This window comes from Cheilinus undulatus, linkage group 5 (genome assembly GCF_018320785.1).
Source record: "Cheilinus undulatus linkage group 5, ASM1832078v1, whole genome shotgun sequence".
NCBI classification, from domain to species: domain Eukaryota; kingdom Metazoa; phylum Chordata; class Actinopteri; order Labriformes; family Labridae; genus Cheilinus; species Cheilinus undulatus.
In genome coordinates this window covers 46,964,704-46,988,378 of record NC_054869.1, presented here as the reverse complement: position 1 = coordinate 46,988,378, position 23,675 = coordinate 46,964,704, and the positions used below count along the sequence as shown (strand labels likewise).

Sequence of the window (23,675 nt, the reverse complement as noted above, 5' to 3'; positions counted from 1 at the left end):
TCTGTTGAGTTAAGAAAATTGTTGAAAAGATGAAAAATGAATATGTGCTGTGTTTCTTTTACCTGATGATTTATATTTTCCTCCTTTTAAACTTGAATAGTGTACATTTAATTATTAAGGCATATAAAGGTACAAGTAATTTGATAATTTCCAAATTTACAAAAGGTCGAAAGAATTACCCCAAATTATGTCAGAATAAGTTGGGAGAGGACATGGAATTAAACATTGTTAAAATATGCTAGAAATTATCTTTACAACTTGTTTTTCTATGTACTGGTGTGAAATTGGTTGGAAAAACCATGCTTGCTATTTTATCACTCCTAAATTACAAAAACATATGTATATGTTCCAGAACTGTACAGCAGTTCTGGAAAAATATTGAGCTGTTGTTCCCTTTAAATTTTACATCACTTATAGCGCCTATAAAAAGTATTAACCCCATTGGAGGTTTTACTCTTTTGTTGGTTTTATAAGTCAACCATGGTCAGTATAATTTGGCTTTTTTGACCAAAAATGTATGACAAACCTCTTTAATATCAAAGTGAAAACAGATTTCTACAATGTAATGTCATTGTCAACAAGGTCCAGTCACTGGTTAATCAGTACTCCTGGCAACCATTACACCACAAAGACAAAAGAACAGTCCAAACAACTCAGAGAAAATTTTATTGAAAAGTATTAGTCAGGGGATGGATACAAAATAATTCCAAGGCACTGAACATCCCTCGGAGTTCAGTTAAATCCACCCTGAAGATATGGAAGGAATATGGTACATGTATAAATCTGCCTAGATCAGGCTGCCCTCACAAACTGAGTGACCGTGCAAGAAGGAGACGAGTGAGAGAGGCCACCAAGATATCTATGACTACTCTGAAGGAGTTACAAGCTTCAGCAAACTGAGATGAGACAGACTCTTTTTGACATTTAGGAGTTTTTTGCCATAAAAGCTGAATTATATTGGCCATAATTTCTTTATAAAATAAATACAAGGATAAAACATCCAAGGAGGTGATTCCTTTGTCTTTATTTGCACTGTTTTTGGATGATCTGCCAGAAGAAATGAAGAAATAGCAAGATGTACAGAGAATATTTACAGTAGTATATTCACAATCTTATTTTTTTGTCTCTTAGGAAATTGAAACTCTGGAGCCGTGTAGCTGCATCCACCTGACCAGCTACAGCATCATCATTGGCACCAACAAGTTCTATGAGATTGAGATGAAGCAGTTTGTGCTTGAAGGTAAGGAAATATGTCAGCGTGGTTTAGACAGTCAAATTTTTACAGAGTTGAAATCTAGTAGAAGTGTCCTGGCATTTACACAGATGATGGGGGGGATATTCAGGTTGCATAAAAACCTTTATTTAGTTCCCCTCTGACTGTGGTGTACAAAGCATGAAATGTCTGTTTGCAAAACTTTATTGGATTTGAAAGATCTTCTAATTTCTCAATTTTCCAGAGTTCCTAGACAAGAACGACATGTCCCTTGCCTCAGCGGTGTTTGCAGCCTCGTCCCACAGTTTTCCCATCGCCATCATGCAGGTGGCCAGCAGCATGCAGAAGGAGGAGTACCTGCTCTGCTTTCATGGTGTGTTTGAACTATAACTTTGAGCAATCACAGAAGAATAATAATTAAATTTAAAGGCTGAAACAGATCTGTTTTTACATCATTGTTTTTTTTTTTAATTTGACAGAGTTTGGAGTGTTTGTGGACATGTATGGCCGAAGAAGCCGCACTGACGACATCAAATGGAGCCGTCTGCCTCTCTCCTTTGGTAAATACACTTCTTGGCTCCGGCTGCTTTATGCCACTTCAATACAGTTTCATATACTGACATCTAATTCTTCACTGGACCAGCCTACAGAGAACCCTACCTGTTTGTCACCTACTTCAACTCACTGGATGTCATTGAGGTTCAGGGGCATGCTTCTCTCTGGTGAGATACATGGGCTTCCTTAGAAAAAATCTGGAAAATTCTGACTTTGGTGTTCAGCCACATTTACTACATCACTGTCTGTGCTCCCAGTCCAACAGTCCTGGCCCACTTGGACATCCCCAACCCTCGCTACCTGGGCCCAGCCATCTCCTCCGGGGCCATTTACTTGGCCTCCTCCTACCAGAACAAACTGCGGGTCATCTGCTGTAAGGGGAGTCTGATTAGAGAGTCTAGAGAGCTACAGAGGACCGGCTCCAGCAGAGGGTCAGCTACCTTCATTTTTCAGTTAAAAAAAAAAAGTGCACAGAGAAAAAAATGCAGTATTTATATTATAATGTGGAGGTGGATTAAAAGCACTTGAACACCTACAAGTATGACCTGTAAGCTCAATGTGCTGCATGAAAACGTCACTAATCTGGAATTGTTAGTAAAAGGTGAAACAGTGCCATCTGCTGGGAATCAATCAAATCTTCCTCATGTTTCTTTAAAACTTTTTATAAGACTTTCAGACATGTAAACTCCTGCTGCCGCTGTCTGATGTGTTTCTGCAGTAGTCCCAGTAAGCGAGGCCCGCCAACGTACTCAGAGCACATCACCAAGCGTTTGACCTCGGGCCCTGGCAGCCATGACGGCCTCCACCGAGAGCCTAGCACTCCACACCGTTACCGTGAGGGCCGCACCGAGTTTAGACGGGACAAATCTCCTGCCCGACCGCTGGACAGGGAGAAGTCCCCGGGCAGAGTGCTTGACAGTCGAAGGGAGAGGTCTCCGGGGAGATTTGGGGATAGCACCCGACTCCATGCAGGGTCTGTCCGAACACAGCTCGCCCCTGTTAACAAGGTAGAGCCAGCATCTTCTGGTGGCTTGGTAGTTTATAATTATGCCACTGACTAAAAGGAAAAACAAACATGAAGTTTTCACAAAATAGAGAGCAGATATACACAGTGTATTCAGGCCCCCTTCATTGTTTCAGTTTTATGTTGCAGCCTGATGCTACAGCCAATTAAAAAAACATTTTAATCTCATTAATCTTCTCTTAGTAATAGTAATAATCTCTCAGTAATAATAGTAATAATCTTCCCTTATAAATTTTGCAAATTTATTAAAAAAAAAAACTTGAAATATCACATTGACATAAGTATTCAGAACCTTTGCAAAAACAACACACCAAAGAAAAGGGGCATTTTATCTCAAGGACTATAAAAGGGCAGGGGCTCAAGCCCCCTTTGATGTCTATGTGTGCACCTGCATGATCAGATGCCTAAACTCATTTATCTACTCAGCTCCCCTGTTGGTAAACCTTTAACACTTTTCTTGGTTAGACACAATTTTGCAAAACTAATTTACTCTAAACACAATCTCACTCTTTAAACATGTGATGCAGAATGTTAGTGGAGTTTTAGTCTTAACCAACACACCCAAGTATTTTCCTTTATTCATCACTGGCATTGGCTAAAGTTAATTTGTAAATATCAGCATGTCAGATAAAGGTAAAAATCCAATATTGTCTACCCCTAGAAATATTTGATGAAATTAACCCTATATGACCTACCATAGAAGGCAAAAATGAAGATAAAATTAAATTAGGCTCAATTAGCAAAGACATCATGTTTACAAAAAATAAACTATTTACAGTAGTGCAATCAAATTTCTGTGTGCCAGGTATTTTTGAGCATCCATGTGTTTGCAGAAGACCATGCTGAATCAATAACAAGTGCATCACGGGACCTGCAAGAAAACAACGCAATTCGTGCAGACAAAACGTCATCATACACCATCACGTACACGAAAAGTAGCTTTGAAAGGCAGTGGTCTGCATTATTTTATAGTATATTGTTTTATGTGTGCTTTTTCTATATTTCTGCAAAAGAAGGAGGGATATTTCTGGAAGGAAACTCTCTGGGACACATTGAATGTGTGACATGTTAGAGTTACTCCTACGGTTTTATATGCAAAAAAAATTATTGCTCCATCTCATTTGGTTGCATTTCTACCCGCTGGCGCTCCTGCAGGTCTTAAAGTGCTACAGTAACAGTGATAGATAAAGTTACTTCTCCTTGAATGACAATAGGTGATTAAAAATCACTCACTGTTATCAGACATGTAAACTATGACTGAACTGTAAATATTTCTTTAGGGGAGAAAAAACAAGCAACCAAAAGCAGAAATAGATCTGGTATCTGGTGTTTGCTGTAATGAATCAGACAGATGAATGTCTGAGTAATGCAGAAATTTAAAATGCAACAAATCTTTGAATTGTGCCCCAGAAGTGTGCTGGAGTGGGGCACAGATGGCCTTGTGGTTAGGTTGTGCCCCATGTATGCAGGTGGCTTCTTTCCTCCACGTCTCTCCCCCACTCTCTCATTCTATTTTCTGACTCTATCCACTGTCCGACTCAATAAATAAAGCCACAAAAAGCCTAAAAATATATTTTAAAAAAGTGTGGAGCAGTTGACTTCTCCCATATTCACCTCTCAGATCTGCAAAAGATTTTGTCCTTAAAACATCAATTTTTAGAAAATTTAACTCAAACATTTAACTCCTTATTTGCTGTCTTATTACTGTCTCGAAATTAACTTTTTCCTGGAGCGATCATTGACCACAGTGATTTCTATTTTGCTTTGTATTTTTTTTCTGACTGCTTTTTTTGATGTGAGAACAGAGTTTGATTCTGAACTCAGTTAAAGCTGTTTGGATCTGATTGTGCTGTGTGGCAGCACAGAGGTCAGCGCTGTTGCTCCACAGTGAGAAGATCCCTGGTTCACTCCAGGGCCTTTCTGGGTGGAGTTTGCATGTTCTTCCAGTGTGTGGGTTCTCTCTATGTACTCCAGCTTCCTCCCACCACAGACATGCTCGTTAGGTTAATTGGTGGCTCTAAATTGGATGTAGGTGTGAGCATGCCTGGTTGTTTGTCTCTATATGTCAACCCTGTGATTGACTGGCGACCAATCCAGGGTGTACCTGGCCTCTCACCCAGTGATAGCTGGGATAGGCTCCAGCCCCCTGCACCCCCAAACAGGATAAGGGGTGTAGAAGATGGAGGATGTGATTGTTTGAATTTGACCACAGAATCAAAGATTTTGTAAAAATAGCTTGAAAAGGAAGAGTTTGAGAAATTTTTCTTAGCAATTCAAAAAACTAAGAAAGTCTAATTGGAAATGTTGGCAGCTGTTGATAAATTGACTAAAACCTGTTATTTTCATCTTACAGGTGTGGGATCAGTCATCAGTGTGAGTCCAGGTCGTTCAGGACATGAGGTTGAAGAGAACCTTTGGAAATCCTCGATCCACTCTGAGTGCAAGCACACACACTTCCACACAGGCACACACACCACCATCACTCAGGCTGTTGGCCACATCGCCTGTACATAGAGCAATTTGAGTTTGTTTCACCCATAAACTTGCACTGGGAGACATCTCCTGTGACAATCCTATTTTCTGACTTGTGCTTTCTTGGGAGAGATCCCACGGTAGATTTGTTGGCAGGGAACCTTTGCTGATCTACTGATCGATAGAATCTACTTTATAAGATATAAACAAAGTTGTATATATTGCTGTGTGAGTTTTTATAGATAATGGGAATAGTCGGCTGGTGAAGCCATGTCTATTTTTTTTAAAAAGAGTTTCTAAAGATGTTGCAGGGAGATTCTTGACATAGTTGGTTCGGAGTATATCACTGGAATCTAATGGAATCACGTAAGGTGCAGGGAATCAAACTGATGTTTAAGTAATCAAAGGAGTTCTGATGAGAAAGATGTCTATGGCGGCAACACTTTGCACATGAGATTGGATTTGAACAGGAGTAAAAACATGATCTTGTTATACAACCAGTCTTCTTGCTTTGGATCAAATCTGTGGTCCTCTTGACTATAAAGCCTTTGATATATAATTGCATATGATTGCTTTATTGAAAGTTGTCGCCCAGCCATAGTTTGTAAAACAATTATTAAGCAATGTTTAGCTCCAAGTGTTCCTTGTGTTGTTTTAAGCAAATTTAAGATCAAGAGACTTGCAGCTCTGCCTCTGATGCTGGACGTTGTGCAGTCAGGCTGGCTGATGCCGCTTCAACTTCCTCCAAGTCCGCCACTGCTGCTAGTTATGGTACAGATGTCCTGTTTCTGTGCGGTGATTATGAAGTCTAGTAGTTGTCAGGGGTTGTTACTTTCTAGTATTGTTTCTTTAGAGCCAGTAAGATCACCTCCATTCGTCACATCAGTGAGCATGACTAACTAAGAGCAGCACTTGTCGCTTTTTGATCTTGATTCTCTCTATTGGTTGTTTTTTTCTGTCATATATTCACTTGAATTTGCTTACAATAAGTAGACATTGATGTAAGACAGTGATTTAAGATTTTCTTGATTTTTAGAGCTGTATAACAGTACATGCATTAAACATGATTGAAGTGTCTGGCTGTTTTCTTCTTTCTGCATCCCAGGTCAATCAGTGAGAGCAGGTGCTGCTAGCAGACAACACAGAAGGTTTAGCTAGTTTATTTCTTTAATTCTACAACATTGTAATGCTCTTTTAAAGTAAATCCAACAAAAAATATTCAGACTGAACAAGGAGCACTTGTTGTTACAGGAAATTGCTATGTACAGCTACACACTCTTCTGACAGACATAAGAGGGGTCAAAGTGCTTATCAAACAGAAAGGAAAAAAAGGAGGAAATCAAACAAAAGCATGAGTGATCCCTTTGTGAGAGACCCGTAATAAATCTGCTTGGCACCAGTCTCCACCAAGAGACACATTCATACACTCTTTCTCTCATACACAACTTAACAGCTCAATGCATTCACACAAACACATGCATGTCGAGTGATTACTGGGCCGCTGCAGTGACACCTCTGATGGCAAGCATCAGTGTGAGTGAAGACAAATGAAGACCAAGGGATCTCCTTAGTAAGGGCCAAAAAAAAAAAAAAAAAAACAAAGCAAGGGATCATCCTGGCAAAATGTGTTAGTTACCTATTCACCATGTTACCCCACCCTTACACAAGCATAATGCTCATTACAATACTGAATAGCACAGCACACTTTCAGCTTTATTGTGATGCACTCAGTGGCAGTGTCTACTTCATGTGCAAAAATTAGCCAGTTTTATTATTTTTGACAATTCACATTCATGGATTGGTGAACAAGACAAGCTCGATGGCCTGCATGCCTGTGATGGTGGAAAAAAAGGGAAAAAGCTCATGCTGCCTGCTGTCAGTGTTTCTAAGTTCTAAGACATCTCTCTTTTGTAAATTGATCTGATCTGTATCAAGAGAAAAATGAACAGTTGGCAAATATTGTCTTTTAACACTTGGTTATAGACATTTGGGAGCAGTATGAAGCCTTGGAATGGATAATCTGTTAATTTAGGAGTGCTGAATTAGGATTACAGGTCAGAAGAGCATTAGAAAAATACAGAGCATTCATAAAGTGTTTAGACCCCCTCACTTTTTTCAGTTTTGTTATGTTGCATCCTGACGCTGCTATAGAAAAATCCTTTTTATTCACATTAAGCTACACTAAAAATCTATTAAAAATAAAAACCTGAAATATCACATTGATACTCAGGCCTTTTGCAAAAATGCTTTAAATTTAGCTCAGGTTCCTACACCTTGCTTGGAGCCCACCTGTGGTAAATTAAATTGATTGGACATAATTTGCAAAGGCGCCTCCCTATAGAAGGCCTCACAGCTGACAATGACAAGCTGATTGCCAAATTGAGCAATCAGGGGAGAAAGATCTTAGTAAGAGAGGTGGCAAAGAACCTGATGGTCACCCTGACTGAGCTCCAGAGATCTTGTGTGGAGATGGGACAAAGTTCCACAAGGACAAGATCTCTTAGAGGTCAGTCAGTGACCATCAGGTTCTTGGCACTGTGCTCTTGGGCACCTTCAGTGCAGCAGAAAATGTTCTGTAGCCTTCCCCAGATCTGTGCCGGGCAACAACGAGCTCTGCTGTTCCTTTGACCTCATGGTTTGGTTTTTGCACTGATATGCATTGTCAGCTGTGATGCCTTCTATAGAGAGGGGTATGCCTTTCCAAATCATGTCCAAATAATTTGATTTACCACAGGTGGACTCCAGGAAAGGTGGAGAAAACATCTCAGCAATTATCCAGAGAAACTGGAGGAACCTATCATGACAAATTCTGTTTGTCATGATAGGGCACTGAGTGTAGATTCATGAGAATAAAAATTAAGTTTTTTTGACTGTGGCATCAGGCTGCAGCTTGAAAATGAAAAAAGTGGGCGGGGTCTGAATACTTTATGAACACTCTGCAGTCAGTCTCGCAAATCAATTCAAATTACTGACAGCAAATCAGTGAGTCTTTGCAGAAAAAAAAAGATCTGGATTGTAAAACTTGTAAAGGAGCTTAATGTGGCTTAAAACCCAAATAAAAACGGCTGCTGAAAGGAATGCATGTTTGGGCAGTTTTACCACTCTTGCAGTGGCAATGCTTGTTCAAGTGTTTTTAACATTTTTAAATAAATCAAAACTACTCCATCTGTAACAACATTTTCTGTTTGAAAGAGTAAAAACGGGGCTGTTAAATAAACAATTTCAGCACAGGAAGAGCAGCAGGAGGGCAGTGACACACTTGTTCTGGTGAAACAGCGGCACCACTGCACGCTTCAGTCATCTGCTGATTCTAGAACATTTAATCCAACAGAAAATGTAAAGAAAACAATTTCAGAGATACAGTTCCAGTTTGATTGGTTGGTAAATCACACTCACATTGATGCATTTCTCCTGATAGTCAAACTCTGCCTTACTGCTGAATGACAAACGGGCCCTTCTGCTAACATACTAACTATATGATGTGGAATTAAAAAAACGCAGTCACAAACTAAGATGATGAAAACCAAGCTCTGCCATTGGGTCCTGTTTCTTTTTTTTTTGTACCAGCTGACATTTAGAGAAAACAAGATGTTTAAAGACAACAACAAAGGCTATTCTTAATGTGAATCTAAAAAGGAAGAGCCACTTAGGGACTGATGAGCTCAGAGTCAAAAGTGTGTTTGATGGTTTTTCTACAAAGTAGAGGTAGTGTTTGTGGATGGGATTGAATGGAGTAATGTTTGCATGTTAGAGTGAGTGCTGTGTTGTGTCGGACCACTCTTGTCTCAGTGCATCAGTGTCCCTGCTGTGATCAGCTGAGAGAAACATTGAGAAAAAGTGTAGCTGAAGATTGAAACTTTAGCTCATTTCCTGTCTCATGAACACTGATTATCCTGTGGCAATTGAATTGTCTGAAGGTTTTGACAGCAATTCTAGAATAACACCTTAATAAATAAAATTAATAATCGCATTTGAAAGGGAAAACCACTGCAGCATCAAAACAGGACACCCTGCTTCTATATTTAAAAAAAAAACACGCCTGTTATCTTCAACAGGCTGCAAAATATATGTTTCTTTCAGCAATTACTTACATAAGAAAACAAAGAGTGAAAAAGCTTTTTGGTGACTAATTAAGTGAGCCACTATTGAATCATTCTAAACATTTTCTTTAATGATATATAGTATCTGAATATATTATCTCATTCATTTCTTTTACAAAAAAAATGTTTGTGTGTGCAGGAGGTCATTGAATGGGATTTAGGCAGAGCGGGTGTCTCAGAGAAGCTCTCTAATTATTTCCTATTTGAAGTTTTAAACTTTAGAAAATTTCAAGAGCCCTTTCTGCTGCCACTGCTTTCCTCCATGTAACAGCCAATCAAAGTGGAGATCACAAGTGAGGTCAATAATCACCTTCAAAAAAAACCAAAACATGGAAGTTCTAAAGTGTTGAATTCTCAATCTCACTTATGGAGTCCACTGTACTGAAAATTAAAGGAAATATCCAGCTCCCAGTGCCTGCTGGGTAAATATAGTAAAAAAGGGGCTGTTGAGAGTGAAGGGCATGACGCTGTGGCTAAACGGAGAGATTACACACAAGCACAAACAATCTTCAGCTCATCTGCTGTCTAACACAAACTGACAATGGCAGCACACATCAGTGTAAGCTCCCAGCGGAGCAGTAATAACAGACTGTCAGGGCAGCAAAGCTGAGTGATCATCAGCTGATCCCTGGTCTTGTTAAAGACTTTTTTACATCTTGATAAAAGACTCACAGGGGTGACTGGTCTGAAAGTAGAAGGGTATCACTTCCCTGTGCGTCAGTAAGAAAAGAAATCAAAAAGGAAGGTGACAGAAAAACAACCTAGAGTGCAGACAATCAGGCGTCCTGACAGCAATCAGGGCTGAATCTCTGCTTTAAACACAGATTCTGAGCTGATTGTTTTCAATTTACTTACATACTAGAGTTGTCCATACCAGAATTTTGCATCCTGGTAAATTAGTAAAAATCCAATATCGATACCTGTTTTGATACCACAGCAGTATTTATGTCTGAATTATCATCAGTAGTGCAGAGAGAGAGATCGTTAATTTTAATCGCAATTAATCTAAGAATTTCTGTAGTCAATCATGAATAATCGCACCCTTTTAATCACATTTTAAAATCCACTACATTGCATTTTAAACTGTTATTGTATCACTTTGAATTTTTCTACTGTCTTCAACTAAAGGTCAACAACTTCCTGTTGGATACAGACCTGCTCTTTAAGGCAAAGATTATGACATGAACTTAACCACAGAAAAAGGAACTTGTCACTGATTGAAAAGGATATAAGGGGAGTAAAGAGAAAATTATCTATAACACAAGGTTCTGACTTGTCCACTGAGCTGTCAGTGAGTTTCTAAAGGGAAATGAGACATCAAGGAGCAGTGGTGGACTAATTCAACATCACTGTGGCTGCAGAGAGATGTTGAGAGCCTAGCCAAAGTGTGTTGAAAGAGGCAATTAATCATGTGATTAATCATGATTTTAAAACAAAAATTGTGCACTAATTGTGGACCGTGATTAATCATAATTGACAAGAATTAATCTTGACAGCCCAGCCCTTTAACTAGGACAATTAATGGGCATTAATGTGTGCAAAGCTCAGTCAAAGGTCCACAGGTTTGGAGTTAACATTCCCATCTCTCTCTCCTACACTTTCTTTCTGTTGGCAGTAGACACTAAAGTTAACATCTGCATCTTTATGAGATGTTAAAAGGCCTTAATGAAACTTGACTGCCAACTTGTGAATAAAACTCTTAGACATATTTCAAGACTATGACTATGAGGGCAGGAAGAGACATATTTTTAGTAGCAGCTATGAAATGAAGAACCATACACCTTCCTGCGCATTTGTGTTGAGATGTTGATTTGGTTTCTAAGCATAACCACAGTGAAATAATCAGAAAATAGTATCTTATTTCTGTGTGTCACTGGTTTGGTTTGTAATTAGAGCTGCTTGTTCTCTCTTGTTAACATTAATGGTCCACTGCTGTGTGTAGTCTCTTTATCTCTGCTTGCAGCTTTGAATAGAAGATGTTTTTTCTTTCATAGCTTTGACACTTTAGAGCACTACTGAACATAAAAATAACAGATATTTTTTAAAGCTTGTGGTATCAAAAAGTATCAAACATTGGGACGACCTCAGTACATACTAACCTACAAGGGTGTTCTACTCTCGAAAGCTGATTTAATACTTGATGACAAAGATGATGTTTAGTTGTGATTCAGCACAGGCATATTAAAGGATCAGTTCACCTAAAGACCAAATGAAATAAACAATACAAAACCTATATATTGTAATTTTGACTTGCACAGTAACAACTGAACAATCCAGAATTTGTGGAGCTAAACCAATACTAAGCACCTACTAGGATACGCACAACTCTTTTGTAATCATTTTAACTAATATTTAAACTGATCTCTCTTTCCAAATCCAGACAACATTTCATACTAGGGGTGTAACGGTATTGTTAATATCACGGTAATAGAAGCGCCTCAGTGTCGTTGTGGACGTGCAACTGTTTCAAACGGCAGGGCAAAAAGTGTAGCTTTTTTTAGCATAGCAGAGTGAAGGAAAGTGGGAGCTACAGTTACCATCGGCCCTCCACTCTTTGCGCACCACTCACTGGCTTGATCTAATAGCCCGAAAATGGTGGATGCTATGAGTGGTGATGGAAAACTGAGTGACACCATTTTGAGATTGAGATGGTGGAGGCTCCAGCGATTTTTAAATGGTGGAGGAAATTTGGTTTCCTGGTGACAAGAAACGAGAAAGTAGAAAAGGTGACAGAAAAAAAAAATCAATATGCAGACTGCAGTGACACACTTGGTGGGGAAAACGAGTAACACGAGGAGCCACTTTGCAAATCCTCAATCGTAAAGATTCATGAATATGGGAGGAGTAGAATCTGATCCAGGTCAAAAGTCTCTTAAGGAAGCATTCATAATCCCACTTCCCAAAGCAGTACAAGATCTCACAACAGACCACAAGGTGTATCAGCAAATATATCAACAAAGACCTACAGCTATTTTCAGCGCTGGACAACGAAGGTTTAAGAAGGTTAGTAAACACGCTGGAGCCAAAGTATATTTTTTAGGCCTAAACCACACCTGTGGCACCTTTTTGCACATATTGTAACATTTACCTACCGTGAGATTTTAATACAGTTACATCCCTATTTCATACCCAACAGTCAAAATGCAGTAAATCTATCAAAAAATAATCACTTCCTTTCTATGCTATCAGGCTCCTCTCAAATAAAAGTGCTGCATTTTCTGACATTAATGAAATATCTTGAGAATCTATTTGTTATCAAAACAAAAAGAAGTTAAAACTCTAACCATGAGGCCAACAACCCAAACAACCAAATGCTACTTCCAAAATAATCTGCTGATTTATTGATCTTAAAAACAGTAGAGAAGCACTGATTTGCTTTTCCTTCACTGTCTTTAGTGGCAGCAGAAACCCCAGAACTGAGATTTCATATTTCATTTTAATTTCACTATTTTATTCAACCTGAACTTTTAGATACAAGAGGTAAGTCAGGGTGTTAGGTGAACTGATCCCTGGGACTCCCTGGTCTATAACAGAAGCATCAGCTATCCAGATAGATGTAAAGCTCTTTCCCTGTATAATGATGCTGTCCTCCACAAAAAAGTCCAAACAGGGAGATGATGATACAAAAACATAAGAAGAGAATTTAGGAAATGTTTCAATGTACCAAAGCTCTCCGAGAGACTTCAGCAACACAGTGAGACGACCTTCTCTGCCTGCCTGGTCTAAGGCACCAGGATGTCCACTCTCACTCCTCTGGCCTTTGAGTGCAGACCTGTCACTGCCAACAAAAACCCCTGTCGGATGCACGTGTGATTGTTTTTCTCACACAAACACACCACCCCTATGCACATCCACCATTCAGAGCGTTCTGTATTACACTGTCCTGCCTTTAAACTTCTCCATCACAACATCCTCTGTATATACACATTAAATTCCACACACACACACAAAGTACATGGGACATTCTGTGTAGCTCCTGTGCTCTTCTTCAGCAGTGCCTTTGACAGCAGCTGGCAATCAGCCAGTCCCCCCCCCCTTCCCAGTCCTCTGAATCTCAGTTGGAGCTGGCTGTGATGGGTTTCTCCAGCTCCAGGTCCAGAGGAGCCGGATTGTGCTGAAGGCTCCCGTAGCAGGTCTTACAGACGCGGCTTGGCTCAAAAAGCTGCTGGCTTGGCACTGGGATCTTCTGGTCGCAACAGCTGGCACAGAACACATTACCACAATTCCTGCAAGGAGACACAAACACGTCAATGCTGGACACTCAAAGTGTTTTTACATCTACAGTTACCATGCATCTCCTTTGCATACATTAATTTATTATTTCACACCATTCTGGCGTTGTGCTGTTTTAAGGTTTATGTAAAGCTGTTGTCATCACAAACATGCATAAGTGCAGGCTCCCTTTCAAACGAGGGTTTAAATCAAAGTAAATACTGTGATAAAACTAGGATTTGTCTCTAAAATACATGGGTGACAGGGTTCCAACACACTTTTAAAAATGAAGTTTAAGACTTTTTAGACCCAAACAAAGAAAAATTAATACATTTTTCCACAGCACAGTCTGACTGCAGACTGTTCATCTCTGACAGCCACTCTTGCAGACTGTTCATCTGGGATGCCATTTTTTTCTCAGAAAAGAAATACACACAAAACTTTTTAAATAAAACCGAATAAACTTCTGTTTAGGATTAAGGTAAGGGTTAGAATACCAAAAATGTAACTTAAAAACCTGACCAGATAAACCTGATCACAAATGTTTAATAAAACCAATTAAAAAGTCTGCTTACAGGAAAAAGCTTGTCCACCATGAAAACATTCTAATGCAGCTACCTAGATAACAGAGCTAAATATAAGCTCACAAAGCAGCTGTGGAAGCTACATTACTATTAGCTAGGTTTGCTAAAGCTTATATTTAGCTCATGTCACTAAAGCTAAGTTAACAATAGATAACGGAGCTATGTATCTAATGTAGCAAAAGCTTTGCTCACAAAGCAGCTATGTTGGCTATGTTACCTATGTAGCTAAGTTTGCTAAAGCTCATGTTGCTACAGCTCACGTTGCTAAAGCTCATACTGCTAAAGCTAACTTAACAATAGATTACGGAGCTATGCATCTAACGTAGCAAAAGGTATGCTCACAAAGCAGCTATGTAAGCTTTGTCGCCTACGTAGATAATTTAGCTTTAGCTTTATTTGCTTAAGCTCACATTGCTAAAGCTCATTAAGCTACATTGGCTTATGAAATAACGTTAATTGCATAGCTCGCTTTCGCTACATTAGCTTTAGCTAAAACAAGCCACCATAAGCCTTACTACTTCAAAAACAGATCAATGCATAATTTAATCCCAGATGAAACCTTTGACCTTTTTCTCTATTAATTATGAAATGATTCTTAGTCTGGAACTGCCAGACTTTGTCTATGATTGAAAAAGAAAAAAAATCCAACACTGGAAATATGTTGTACTGGCAAATTACAGCACTTTCTTTCTGAGGTATGCGGTGTTTCAGATGACTGGTCAGTGAGAGAGGCTGTCAGAAATGTACAATCTGCAGTCAGACTCCATTCACTTTTTCAAAGGCCGCTCTTTTGGGGCCTTAAATGTCAGACCAAAACACAATTTATCAGTTTAGCTGATTCTAAACAGTGTAATTATTAAAAAGGAGAAATCCACTTTTCTCAGGGTTGACCTGTCAAAATTAGAGTGGGCTATACACATTTTTGAGTGTGCAACTTGGTAGTCCAGAGATTATAGGACTTGACAGTCCAAGGTTGATTTAGTGCGTTGTATAAAATAAGAGGGATGTCTGGGGGTTCTAACCCAGTAAATTTCGAGCATCCAACAATAAATACCCTGCATTCTGGGAAATATTTATGAAACAACTGTTGTGTACATGCTGCACTGCTGTAAATGTTCTTTTTTTTTCACAAGAATATACACAAAAAAGAATAATTAAAATCATAGAATGTTCGCTAGAAACCAAAATTAAATAAAGACAGAGAGAAATGTAAAATTCAAGGTCTGTCAAGTAAAAATAAGACTTTTTTTTTTTTTAGAAATTTTGTGGCCCTAAATTTTCCAAGTTCAATTCAAGACTTTCAAGGTTTGGTGAGAAACCTGTGCACAAGTTTTGTAAATATAATACGCTAATTTGTTTAACGTTTTTTTTCATGTGTGGTAAATGTTTCCGTTTTATTTGTATTTTGGACACAGGTCATCATATTGTCCAAAAACATAGTTTGTTTATTTTTATTTACCCATGAACATTCTATGTATTTTCTGTTGGTGGGACATTTTCTAGTCATGTTTTTTAGAGTTGCTTGTTTTACTGTTTGGGGATTTTGTATGGTTGCTTGTGCGCTAGTGCAAGAATCATGCAATTTTCTTTTTCAGTTCAGGACGTGCCGGAGAAAAAGCCGAGAAAAGCCTTCCAGTGTGTTTTTCAGGTCTGCACAACTTCCTGTTGTAGATTTCATATCCAAATGCATCAGTGAGTTCGTAAGATCTACATGACCATTCTAAGAAAATAAAAGCATTTTAATTGATAAAGAGATTTCTTGGGAGATTTATTTTGTTGGTTCTTTTAATATACAAATCCTCTGGCGGCCAGAATGTTTGTTTTGAATCAGTTTTGATGAGGTAGCTTGAGTTTTTCTTTTAAAATTGATAAGGGTACCTTGACATAGAAAAGGTTAAGAAATGCTGGTCTCGACCAAACTCTTACATGTAGGACGAAGGTAAAATAAAATGAATAAAATATCTGTATATTTGTATATATTTTGACTAATACATCTTAATTTATTCCTTGTTCTTCAAAGGGTTTTAGAATTAAAGTGTTAAATGTTTCAGTTGCATGTACATACATATGGTGTTATTAGTCATGAGTAATCATGTTCAATTATCTTCAAGTCATTAAGTAGTTATTGCAATTTCAGCATCTTGGCACCAGAGGTTTTAGCAACAATAAAGGGGCGAGAGAAGGGAATTTGCATGACTTTTTCTGTTGCAGATGAACCAAGACCTACAGTGAGGCTCACAGATGTGCTTTTAATAGTGTCATAGAAAATGAGAGAAAATGGCTAACTTAAACTCTTACTAGTCTTTAATGATAGAAAAAAACAATGGGATGATTTTAGCTTGCTAACATTAGGTTGGGCTGTACTAGTTTGTATGCATTTAAAGATGTGAAAATAAGATTGCTGTCATAAACCTTTTTCCTGAAACCTGCTCATTAGTTGGTGTTGCTGCGTCTGATTCCAGTCTGATCACCTGGGGTGTATGACAGCAGATGGAAAGAATGTTTGGGAGCAACAAGTCTGGTCCAACTCTCCCTACTTATTTCTGCTAATATTCTGTACTACTTCCTAGGTTAAAAAGTGATGACATGCTCAATGTTATTAACCTGATTCTTTATCTCTTTTAAGCAAATTATCACAAGACAGGAGAACAGTAAACACTCCAGGCTTCGGATACCAATGCTCAAATTTACATACAAAGCTTCCCTGTCTACCTGCCTGTACCTAGCCTGAGCAGAAATAACAATGTTATTTACTCTACGCCTTTTTAAGCTGCCAGGTGGACTAAGTACTCTCGGAAACATGCTGTGCTGCTGCTAGGTGAGAGATGCAGAGGTCTTTTTTGTGGAAGCATGCTGCCAGGGTGCGCAAGGGTGATGGGAGGGCAGGGAGTGGGGATGAGGTGCTATGGCAGGATGATTAATTTTTATGTTTTTTTCCTTCAAAAAGGTGAAATAACAATCAGCCTATGACCAATCACAGCTCTGCCATTAACAGCACCATGCTCACAGTAACAGCCAATCATGAACTGCAAAGTAGCGACACAAGTGTTGCAAGAGGGACGTTTGAGTCAGTGCATCCCAGAAAATAAAGGGAGATTTTCCTGATAAATTACCAACAACCACAACAGCATAAAGAAAACCAGATGCAATCAGTAACAAGGGGGATGAGCAGGGCTGTATAGGGATAAGGATTAGAGAGAGAGGAGTGCTGTAATGTGGGGTGAAAGGTGGAGGGTGGGATAGTGGGGGGACAGGGGAGCCGGATCTCACCAAACCTCCTGGACAGGCTCCCTGCCACTGTAGAGGAGAGGGGCAGACAATGGATGAATACTTCCTGATCTGCAGAGGACATCTTACATGCTTCCAACTAAAGATGTGATGTTTTTTTTTTAAAGATATTCAATTGTAGCATAGATAAATGTGAAACAATGATATACTCTACTTTTAATTCTCCACAACTGTGGTTTGAGTCTCTCTGTTTAGTAACTACAAATAGTCATATCTGTCACTACAGTGCAAAGCACACAGGGACTGTAAATACATAGTAGCATTTAAAATAATTCAACTGATTTGACCAGCAACAAAGGGAAAGGAAATAAAAAGCAGATGGCAGCAATGTGAGGTAAAGATAACAGAAAAGGAAACACCAGAAGCTGAAAGAATGCCACAGAAATGAAACAGGTTCATCTCACCGTGCACACTTCAAATAAAAATGAATCACTCACACTTCTACACAAGTCATTTTCTCGTAAGGTATCTGTGTTTTTACTCAAGTATAGCTCTCAGCTGATTCATGCAACAATGCTTTTACTGTCACAGCACACCTTTAATTCTCCTCCTCTCTCACATCTGTGACTTTGGATCTGTTTTATTTCCCTCTTTTTTTCCAAAATGAACCTACATTGTGTACTACAAGCAAACTTTCTCTCCTGCTGTTCTCCTCAATAAAACTGAAAGCTAAGTAGTGTACTGTGCCTATAAAAAGTATTCACCCACTTGGATGTTTTACCCTTTTACTGATTTTAAAAATCAGTTAGGGTTTATATAACTTGGCTTTTTGGACACAAAAATATCACAGAAAACCTTTGTTGCCAAAATAAAACAGATTACTACAAAGTAATGTCAAGTCAATCTGAATATGTTATGCAAAATAAGTGACTGCATGAATGTTCACCCCCTTCAAGTCAGAATTTAGAAGATGCACCATTGGCTGCAATCACAGCACTGGGTCTGTGTGGACTGGATCTGGGTCTCTGTGTCCAGATGTGCAATCAGGCTTGCACATCTGGACACTGCAAGTTTCTCCAATCTATTTTACAAAACTGCTCAAGCTTTTTCTTATATTTTGCTGTATTCATTTTACCCTCTACCTTTACAAGCCTTCCAGGGTTTGCTGCTAAGAAGCATCCTCACAGTGGGGATGGTGTGTTTGTGGTGATGCTTTTTGTCTGTGGCCAAAAAGCACCATTTTGGTCTCACCAGACCAAAGAATTTTATTCCACTTGACCATGGAGTCTCCCACGTGCCTTTTGATGAACTCTGGTCCAGATTTAATCTGAGTTTTCATAAACATTGGCTTTCTCTTTGCTTCTCTTGCATAGAGCTTTGACTGGTGACGAACCCAACAACAGTTGTATGCAGAGTCTCTCTCATCTCAGCTGCTGAAGCTTGTAACCCCTTCAGAGTAGTCACAGGTATCTTAGTGGTCTCTCTCACTTGTCTTTTTCTTGCACGATTACTCAGTTTTAGAGGACGGTCGATCCAGGCAGATTTTAACACGTGCCATATTCCTTCTATTTCTTGATGGATGTAACTGAACTCCGGGGAATGTTCAGTGCCTTGGAATTTTTTTGTGTGCATCCTCTGACTTATAACTTTCAATAACCTTTTCTCTGAGTTGCTTTAAGTGCTCTTTTGTCTTCATGGTGTAGTGGTAGCCAGGAGTACTGATTAACCAGTGATTGGACCATCCAGACATAGGACCTTTTCACTAATTGTGAGACTACTAGCACCAACTGGCTGGACCTCTGTTAAATCAGTCACTTTAAAAGGGGTGAATATATTTGCTGTCACTTATTTTACGTAATATTTTTTGTTTGACATTACTTTGTAGGAATCTGTTTTCACGTTGACATCAAATATGTTTTCTGTGAAATTTTTGTGTCAAAAAAGCCAAATTACATCGACAGTGAATGATTTATAAAATCAATAAAAGGGAAATACTAGGGCTGCGACTCGCCGACCAGGGTGATCTTGGTCAAACAAAAGCTTTTTGACCAAACAACTGACAAATCGAATGGAAGCTGTCAGCCCTAGGTAATATGTACATCCAAGGCGGTTAATACTTTTTATAGGCTCTGTACCTTCGGCATTAAGTTACCCTCTCTACTGTAGTTGGTTAAGTCCAAAAGTTGCAGTACAAGCTGAGCTCACAGCAGAGGGAACTCACAGACACAGACACAAGTGTGTCACTGAAGTTACCACAGAGACTACAGAGCATCAAACTTTGCTTTTAAGCATGCAAGCAAGAAATACAACAAAATTCACATCATTATGTACCTGCACAAGACATTTGTTATCCCTAATTTGGCTAATCTTTCCCTCTGCTGGCTAAAGATAGTTATGACTGGTTAAAACTTGGACTCCTGTTCAGTATTGATAAAGCGAGTTCAGAGCAGAGTGAATCCTAAGGGTGGTCTGAGAACAAGCAGACAGCTTTATCAACAGTAAATTAGGGACAAAAAATAGAGAAAAACAAAACTGTATGTGATTGTTTGAGGTGAGGATCAGGGAAATTTCTTCCTATGAAAAAAACAACATACAACAGGTGAGATTTTTGTTCATCAAAAGAGATAGGCTATCTTACTTTAAAAAAAGTATTTTGGGTCTTTTATAAAGCTTTGCTCCTGTGTTTTTGACCATTTCAGACCAATCAGAGGAGGCTCTGATAGTGATATCAGGCCGGTTAACATTAAAGCCTAATAACGGTATTTTGACTTTGGTCATTTATCATGAGGAACTGATCTGATCATCAAAAGCTAAGGAAAAACAGCAATGACAATGATTGGAATTATGCATTATTAAACCGAGGGCTGTCATGACGCAACCGCAAACTATTACACAGTCAGGATGTGTAATCAATAATTTGAGTGCCCTTTATTGAGTAAACAGAATGGGCCTGTATGTATAATATGTGCCTTTCAGAGGAGGGGCTCATATTGAAAAGTCTGTGGGAAAATTCAGTACGATCAATCTAAGTTGATAAAATGCGAAGTCACTTTCAGCCTTACACGCTATGGTTGGTCGTTCTGTTCTTGGTGAAATGGTCAGTGCATGTACGGTTAAGTTGAGCTAAAGTTATAGCTCAATCTAGGATATTTAACTGCAGCGGCCAACTTGTGCTCATAACTGCTTGTGTAACAAAGTATACGACCATAGAGTGGCTGTACACTCCAGAGGGAACACTGTAAAGAGGCTTGAGCACACACTTGATGCCAGGTTCTTTGTAGCTGTATAAGCATGCATAGCCTTGAAACATATCTTGTAAGCTTTGATAATGTCTTTGACCTTCTCTACTTTTAAAAACAACAGGGATAAGCTGTTGGACAGCTTGTTTCTGCAGCCTAGCTCTGGTGATTGGCACAGAGTGATTTTGTATAATATTCATCAGCATGTTTAACAAGTTTCTAAAAAAACATGCAAACCCAAAGTTTCCCAGCACAAAAAAAGATCGAAAGAAGCTGGTGGATCCACTTTCTACTGGTAGTTTGCAGTTATGAGGTCTACTGCCACCTGGATTGGGGTGTGGATTCCCTTCTCAATCATATTTGTCATGTATGCAAATACTTTTACACCCCTAGATTTAACACATTTACAAGAGGTCAAAGTGGTCACCTATTTTACATAGTAAAGAGCTGACAGGAGAAGTTCTGACATCTTTATACAAGCGTTTGTGTATAAATGAATGAGCAACTTTTAAGGCCAACAGTGTGGTTTTGAGCAGTGTTCTGCAAAAAGAAAAGTGATATATAAGAAGAGGAAGTGTATTCCCATCAGAATTGGTTGCTCAAGATGAATTTGGATCTCATTAACAATGTTAAGTGCAGACTAAAAGATTCTGTGGCTAAATCTGGACATAGTCATTATGTATCTAGTTGCTACGTGCTCTGTCAGGACAGAGGACAGGCAAATTCAGACAAAAGAAACATCACTCTCAGGAGTGGCTAACAGGTAGGAAAGTGACTAAAGGTTTCAGTGCTGCGGATAAATGAACGTCAGTACTTACCTGCAGTGATGCTTCCTCGTGGCAAGCCAGAACCTGCTCTCACAGCCGTAACACTGGGCTGCCAAATGGTCTGGGTACCAACGAGTCACCTGTCAAGCAAAGACTAATCTTAGCTTACAATTTTCATCTGATCAACACACCTAATATCAAACACTACCCACTTCAATTTCTACAAAGGACTTAATGCTTTGAAAGCGTTGCTGTTATCTGCCAAATGATTTTAACCTTGCTTGGCTGCTCACCTCAGTGTCCTGCTTGTCCACCTGTTCCCAGCTGGCTTCAGAGAAGAACTCTGTGCTACAGCGTGACAAACAGTTGGGGTCCAGGTTGTACTCAGAGTCTGTCATTGAGGTCTGCATAGAAGGAGACAGAAAAAAGGCTTACGCAAAGAGTACAGTGGGTGGAAATCAGGTAATCAACACATCTGTTGGTCTGTCTGATTCATATTTATGTGGTCAGCATCCTACCACTTCATCTCCTATGTCTCCATTGACCCTGTGGGAGCCAACATGCTGCTGATTCTCCAGACGGCTCCACAGCTCTTGAACCTGTTTCTTTAAAGTCTCCACCTCCATCTGATGCCCTGCCTCGATCTGCCTCAGTCTCTGCTGGATGGCATCTGTGTGCAGGGTTAGCCCATCATCATCCAGATGGCTGCGGGACGGCTGCTCAGGGCTAACTGCAGCTCTCAACTGCAGAGCATGGCACCAGCGGTGCTGCGAGCAGCTGCCCCGTGGATGGAGGATGAGAGAGTTGCAGCTTGCCACAGATACCTGTCGACTTAGTGGGGTCCTTTCCCCGTTTCCTTTGGCCCAGTGAGGTCCTCCGCAGGGCTCCCCTTCTGAGTTGTCACCATTATAAAGCCCATCCCTGCCGAGGTCACCACTGACCGACTGAAAGGCACTGACAGATGGACGCTTGCTGCTCCCATTTAAAGTTCTGAAAAAGCCTTGCTCGCCTGTCTCAAGTCCTTTCTCTTTCCTGGAGCAAGGAGGATGGCTCCTGCTTTCACTGCAGGGCTGACGACTTGGGCAAATAGGCGAATGTGCTGGTGGCTCCAGCCTGCTGCAAGCCTCTTCAGTTAAAGTCTCTGTGGAACTTTCCATTAGGGAGGCTCTCTTATCAACCTGCTCTGAATCACTGCGATCAGATTCAGACTGAGAGCAGGGCTTTTCATCCACACCTTGCTCCTCAGGTGACCTGTCCAAATAGCCATTAGTTAAAGTTCTCTGGGCAATAGGCTGATCTGGCTCATCAGAGCACAACTCACTGGTTCCATGTGAAAGCTCATCTTTTTCAATAGAGTTCTTGTCAACCTGTTTCTCTAGATCATCTGCTGTCTGAGTTGCCTCAGCAGCTTCTTCATCCAATTCCTCTGCTTCCTGTGCAGGAAGAGGGGGAGGGACTTCCTCCTCTGCTTCCATATCACCATTCTCTTGATGGTGACCATTAGCAAATGTGTCTGACTGAATGTCAGTGCTGTTGACCTTAGCATGTGGATCATCCTCATCAGCCTGTGCTTCTTTCCCCACCTCTGTGTCAACAGAGTTACTGACACATGTGACAACAGTACTTTCCTCTGGCTGAGCCTCTGCTAACGCCTCCTCCTTAGTAGCTTCCTGCAGGATGTTCTCCATCTGGCCCTCAGCCACACCTACTGCCACAGAGAGCTCCGCCTCCTCTGCTTCCTCTGCTGTTTCGGCTGAGCTCCCAGAGGCTCCCTCTCCAAGCTCAGCATGTGTGACTCTTGGCTGAGGGCTGTCATCCAGCTCAGAATCCCCACCCTCTAGGTAAGGCCCCACTCCATTAGGCCGCACCTCCTGATCCTGGTTTCCCCCTCCCTCAGGCCCCACCGCCATGTTGAGCTCCAGAGAGCGTCGGTGGTCCTGCCATTTCTCATTGAGGCTCGGATCACTGGAGCGGCGATTAGGAGCTAGAGAGTTCCCCAACTCACATGCACTTGGCAAGTTGTCGAACGAGCGTGTCTTTGTTCGTCTGAGGAGAAAACAAGAGAAGAATTATGAACTCTAAGCAGATTTCACAAAAAAAAATAACCACCTTAGCTTTTAATGACTCAAACTGTCTGCACAAATAATTATAACAGAAATGTTTAAAAATGTCAGTTTAAACAAAACAAGAAAAATGAAGCTCAAACATGATAATTGAGAAATGTTTTGTCCTGGCATCTTTAGCTCAGAGCCTGCTATTAACTATGTCAACATGAAAGTAA

General features: G+C 40.0%; 2 protein-coding genes across 15 annotated transcripts in view; one reads left to right on the top strand and one right to left on the bottom strand.

Annotated features, from left to right (window-relative positions):
* The window catches only part of LOC121509871 (citron Rho-interacting kinase), an 85,709-nt gene extending 78,159 nt beyond the window's left edge, over positions 1 to 7,550 (top strand). For all 10 annotated transcript variants that reach the window (XM_041787630.1, XM_041787635.1, XM_041787629.1 and 7 more), the window contains 7 exons: positions 1,132 to 1,240; positions 1,458 to 1,586; positions 1,693 to 1,773; positions 1,857 to 1,935; positions 2,026 to 2,199; positions 2,487 to 2,775; positions 5,146 to 7,550. In XM_041787630.1, the coding sequence (XP_041643564.1) occupies positions 1,132 to 1,240; positions 1,458 to 1,586; positions 1,693 to 1,773; positions 1,857 to 1,935; positions 2,026 to 2,199; positions 2,487 to 2,775; positions 5,146 to 5,169 (885 nt within the window). In that variant the 3' untranslated portion in view covers positions 5,170 to 7,550. The remainder of the gene's footprint in view (positions 1 to 1,131; positions 1,241 to 1,457; positions 1,587 to 1,692; positions 1,774 to 1,856; positions 1,936 to 2,025; positions 2,200 to 2,486; positions 2,776 to 5,145) is intronic.
* A 1,624-nt stretch (positions 7,551 to 9,174) lies between these two features.
* mtmr3 (myotubularin related protein 3) overlaps positions 9,175 to 23,675 on the bottom strand; it is a 40,396-nt gene continuing 25,895 nt past the window's right edge. For 3 of the 5 annotated variants that reach the window (XM_041787840.1, XM_041787839.1, XM_041787841.1), the window contains 5 exons: positions 21,913 to 23,440; positions 21,688 to 21,798; positions 21,446 to 21,534; positions 17,431 to 17,457; positions 9,175 to 13,590 (listed from right to left, as the gene is read on the bottom strand). In XM_041787840.1, coding sequence (XP_041643774.1) covers positions 13,419 to 13,590; positions 17,431 to 17,457; positions 21,446 to 21,534; positions 21,688 to 21,798; positions 21,913 to 23,440 — 1,927 coding nt within the window. In that variant the 3' untranslated portion in view covers positions 9,175 to 13,418. The remainder of the gene's footprint in view (positions 13,591 to 17,430; positions 17,458 to 21,445; positions 21,535 to 21,687; positions 21,799 to 21,912; positions 23,441 to 23,675) is intronic. The other 2 variants (XM_041787843.1, XM_041787844.1) reach the window with 1 other exon arrangement.